This window comes from Mandrillus leucophaeus, unplaced genomic scaffold, assembly GCF_000951045.1.
Source record: "Mandrillus leucophaeus isolate KB7577 unplaced genomic scaffold, Mleu.le_1.0 Scaffold105, whole genome shotgun sequence".
Classification (NCBI taxonomy): domain Eukaryota; kingdom Metazoa; phylum Chordata; class Mammalia; order Primates; family Cercopithecidae; genus Mandrillus; species Mandrillus leucophaeus.
This window is the reverse complement of record NW_012098654.1, coordinates 3036885-3041741: the sequence shown is the minus strand read 5'-3', so window position 1 is coordinate 3041741 and position 4857 is coordinate 3036885. Positions and strand designations below refer to the sequence as shown.

Sequence of the window (4857 nt, the reverse complement as noted above, 5' to 3'; positions counted from 1 at the left end):
CTGGGATAACAGGCATGAGCCACCACACCCGGCCCAGATGAACTTTGTTACTAATTTTCTTGAATGATCAAAGTGGTGCATTCTCATAGACGGGCGTAAGGTAAAAACCAACGTCCCTCTTCCACTCTGCCAAGCCCAGCACTTGCCCAGCATGGCCCCTTTAGAGGTTCCCTCGCCCACAGCAGCGCACGTGTGGAAACAGGGAGAGAAGCAGCAACATTTTCCAGGAGAGGCTTGGGGAGGCCGAGCCATTTGCTCAGTGTGGACTTTCAGCTTCCAGAGCCCGAGCCCCCAACCACTGGGTGACCCAGCCTCTTCATTCAGGTCCTGTATGGGTCTCATTAAGCCTTTCCCTTGATTTTTAAACATCGTTCCAATATCTATTGCTTTTTCAAGACTAGTCAAGTGCAGCAGTGAGGGCTGGGGAAAGAGTGGAGGAAGGAGTTCCGTCTGTAACTGACTGTGAGCCATCAATCAAGACAACTCGCTACCTTCAGCTCAGCCAATTGCTATTTTATTTGTTTTTTATTTTATTTTTTACTGTATTTATTTTGAGATGGAGTTTCACTCTGTCACCCAGGCTGGAGTGCAGTGGCGCAATCTCGGCTCACTGCAACCTCCACCTCCTGGGTTCAAGCGATTCTCCTGCCTCAGCCTCCCGAGTGGCTGGGACTACAGGTACGCAACACATACCTGGCTAATTTTTTGTATTTTTAGTAGAGATGGGGTTTTGCCATGTTGGCCAGGCTGGTCTTGAACTCCTGACCTCAAGTGATCCACCCAGTTGAGCCTCTCAAAGTGCTGGGGTTACAGGCATAAGCCACCATGCCCAGCCCCAGTTGCTATTTTAAATGGAATTTTTTTCTTCCATTTTATTCTGCAACAAGGCAAATATTTTATATAGAAAAGCTAGAGTTATTTATTTATTTAATTTTATGTTTTTAGAGATGTGGTCCCACTATTCCCCCAAGCTGGTTTCAAACTCCTAAACTCACGCAATTCTCTTGGCTTCGCCTCCCAAGGTGTTGAGATTAGGCCACTGCACCCGACCAGTATTGATTTTTATACAGCACATTGATAGCTAAGCATCACACTGAACTCCTGCACTGCTTTGCAGCCAATTCCCTTGAAGTTTCCGTACGTCCAGCCCCAGAGACCAGTGGGGCTGACCTCGCTCCTTCTGTTTGTGTCTCCCTAATGGCAGTGGTTCTGTGGGACGGGTGCAGTCTTGCCTCATTCCTGACTTTGATGGTAACATTTCTCCTGTTTTGCCACTGAGCATGCCACAGGTGTGTATATATACACACATCCACGCATGGTATGTATAACACGTGTGGCCATGCACACACACTCGATCCTCATTCTCTGTAGATTCTGTATTTGTGAATTCACCTCCTCACTACCATTTAGTGAGGTAAACCCAGAACCAGACCTCACGGTGCTCTCACCATCATTCAAGGATTTGCACACAACAGCACATCGCCTGCACTTCCAAGGGCGCATGGTCCAGCTGAGGCCCCACAGGGCTGAGCTCTGCTTTCTTGTCTCCACACTCACACTGGAAACAAGAGTTGGTGTGTGTTTGTTTGTTTTTTTGTTTGTTTTTTGAGACGGGGTCTCGCTCTGTTGCCCAGGCTGGAGTCCAGTGGCACGATCTCGGCTCACTGCCAGCTCTGCCTCCCGGGTTCAAGCGATTCTCCTGCCTCAGCCTCCCGAGTAGCTGGGATTACAGGCAAGCGCCACCACGCCCGGCTGATTTTTTGTATTTTTAGTAGAGATGGCGTTTCTCCATGGTGGTCAGGCTGGTCTCGAACTCCCGACTTCAGGTAATCTGCCCACCTCGGCCTCCCAAAGTGCTGGGATTACAGGTGTGAGCCACCGCACCTGGCCAAAGCAAGAGTTTTTTTGTGTGGTCTATTTAGTGCCACCTTTTTTACATTTTTATGTTTTCTGTTGGTGTTTCACTGTTTAAATGGCCTCCAAGCTGCCTGACGTTCCCAAGTGCAAGAAGGCCGGACGCACCTCGTGCAGAAAATGCATGCAACAGTGATGCTTCGTTCAGGCGTGAGTTGCAGCGCTGTTGGCCGTCAATTCAACATTAATCAGCCAAAGGCATAGATGAAATAAGGGGTTTTAAACAGAAACTCATACAACAAGGTTATGTGTTGATCCATTGATGAAAATGTTGTGACCGGAGGCTCACAGGAACCTAACCCTGTATTGTTCCTAGGAGCGAGACTCGGTGTTTGCTAATTCAGGGTTTGTGGTGACTTTGTAGAACATAACTACCTCAAACAATGAGAATCCATGAATAGAAACATTTGGATTTATAGACCTATAATTGTTGTTTATGTGTCAACAGCATAGGTTGTGGTTGATGGGTGTTGTATGAGATACGTATCTTCTTTTTTTTTTTTATGAGAGAGAGTCTCACTCTGTCACCCAGCTCCCAGGTTCACGCCATTCTCCTGCCTCAGCCTCCCGAGAAGCTGGGACTACAGGCACCCGCCACCATGCCCGACTAATTATTTTTTGTATTTTTAGTAGAGACGGGTTTCACCGTCTTCACCAGGAAGGTCTCGATCTTTTGACCTCGTGATCCGCCCGTCTCGGCCTCCCAAAGTGCTGAGATTATAGGCATGAGCCACCGCACCCGGCCAAGATATGTATTTTCAATCACTTCAGTGTTTCTCTATATATTGGAATTCTCCCAGCTTCTTTGTTATATCATGGAGTGAGGAAGGGCCTCAAAAGCCACATGTCTGAAGCCTGCAGCTCTGCAGACCCAGCCTCGGCCCTGCTGAGGGAGACTCACCTGCCAGGAGGGCGTGGATGTTCAGGCCTCGGTCCTGGTCCGCGGGGCTGCACACGTCCATCATGTAGGCGTGACTGGGGTTGTCTGCTGAGTCGGCACTAAAGTCCATCAGCACCACCCCGCACACGGTCAGCAGCAGGCCCCACTTGTGGTTGCCGGTCACGTCAGCCAGGGCGATGCCAATGTCCCGGCCATTCAGCAAGAGTGAGAGGCCCAGTAGTGCCCCTGGACACAGAGAAACAAAGTCACCCCAAGAAAATGCAGACCAGCTCTATCCCCCGCAGCTCACAACTTATATCTAGAATCTTTAGGACCCAAGAATTTTTAAAACTTAAACCTCAAGCACAGCCTGGTGGAAAAGTCACCTGTAAACTCACCATATATTTTGCACTTGGATGGGGGTTTTTATTTCATTAAGCAGAGAAGAAATGAGATGAACTTTATCAACTCATTTTTAAAAATGATCAAAGGATCTATTCTCACAGTTAACTCAGGTCAGGTTACCGGGCACTCCCTGCCTCACACCAGTGCGAGTCCAGAGCTATCTGGGTAACTACTATGGTCAATGTTCTTTTAAATTTTCCTAAAAGGAGGCAGTTGGGGCCTTTTTTTTTTTTCCTCTCCATTTTATTTCCATGCCAAAACAACAGACCTATAGCCAGGACAAGAATGAAAGGGCGTCTCCTTCCAAACCTTGAGGTACACCGGTCACTCCAAGCACCCAACAGAGGCTGCAGTAGGAATCCTGAAACAGAGCGGGCCAGTGGTCATTGCTGGGGTCCGCCGGGGTCCCCACGGCACATGGGGACATCGAATCAGCCTCCACCTTCCTGAAGTGGCTGCTCTCAAACACCCCCAGTGCATCAAAAGAATAAGATGATGAAACAGAGTCAGTGACAAAACCCTGAACTCGGAAGCCAAAGCTAACTCTTGGGATCGCTCGGCATCTCCTTAAATCCTCCACTTTGTACCCTAAGGCCCTAAGCAGCCACGACTTTCCTGGGGAATCCAAGAAATTTCAGGACCTTCTAGGCCCACATGACACCAAGTGCTATGACTTGGACCCTCTGACAAGGAGAGCCTGGCATGAGATGGTGTCAGCCCTTGGGGGCTGCTAAATCTCTCTTCTATTGTCTAGTTTTGATAAGGAACTTAAAATCTGGGATATGACCGGCAGTACCTATGCTCCCCACAGTCCCAGACTAATGAGGGGAACTTAACTCTTGATCCTCCCTTCTCCCCTAAGGACCCTCAAGCTGCTGCAATGAGGCTTCTGGAAGCTTCCAGAGGCCCTCCACCATCAGGGAGGAGCTGGGGCTCACCGAGGATGGGGCTGATGAACCACACCAGGCTGTAGAGCTGGTCAGGCAGGCCCATCTGCAGGAGCACCGGGGTCACGTACGCCGTCTCCATGGCGTAGCTGAACTCGATGCCAAAGAGGATGCAGCCGTTGAAAAGCAGCTCCCGGAAGGACCTCTGGGGGTGCAGGTCCCCGAAGTCCACCAGCTCAAGCGGGCATGGGGTGTTGGGGGGTGGGGGTGGGGAGGGACGAATGCACTTCCTCCTCTTGGGGTGTCGTTTGAAGTTGTTGGCCCGGTGACTGAGGTGTCGTGTCACGGACCCCGAGTAGCCCGTGACCTGGGACCTCCAGAAGTCCTGTGGGGCCACGCTGGGGAAGAAGGCGTCTCCCGGCGGGGTGCTGCTGGCTGCGGGGATCATCGTGGCGAGGGCTGGTGAGCGTCCCTGCGAGGAAAGCCCGTGGGGGGGCCACAGTTACTTCTGCCTGGGTAGTCCTCCCCCGACATTTGAGTTCACACTGCAGAATTTAGAGTCAAACACCGTCCCCCAACAGCAGAGCCCACTGCTCACGGTTGATGCTCTGGGCCTCACTTTCCCATCTGCAGCTCCTCTGCCCCAGGAGGCCGAAGCCCAGTGCCTTCCCTACTCAGAGAGAGGACCCCCGTCCTGCAGGTCCCCACCTCAAACTCAAAGGGACCATCCCCCAAACAGAGGCTCGGTCGGGACTGTCCTGAGGAAGTGAG

At 51.0% G+C, this 4857-nt stretch overlaps 1 protein-coding gene across 1 annotated transcript in view; it reads right to left on the bottom strand.

Moving 5' to 3' along the window:
• The window catches only part of SLC45A1 (solute carrier family 45, member 1), a 22183-nt gene extending 17620 nt beyond the window's left edge, over positions 1-4563 (bottom strand). The window contains exons 1-3 of the mRNA XM_011981484.1: positions 4138-4563; positions 3468-3560; positions 2816-3040 (exon numbers count right to left, since the gene is read on the bottom strand). Coding sequence (XP_011836874.1) covers positions 2816-3040; positions 3468-3560; positions 4138-4534 — 715 coding nt within the window. The 5' untranslated portion in view covers positions 4535-4563. The remainder of the gene's footprint in view (positions 1-2815; positions 3041-3467; positions 3561-4137) is intronic.
• Positions 4564-4857: the final 294 nt, after the last annotated feature.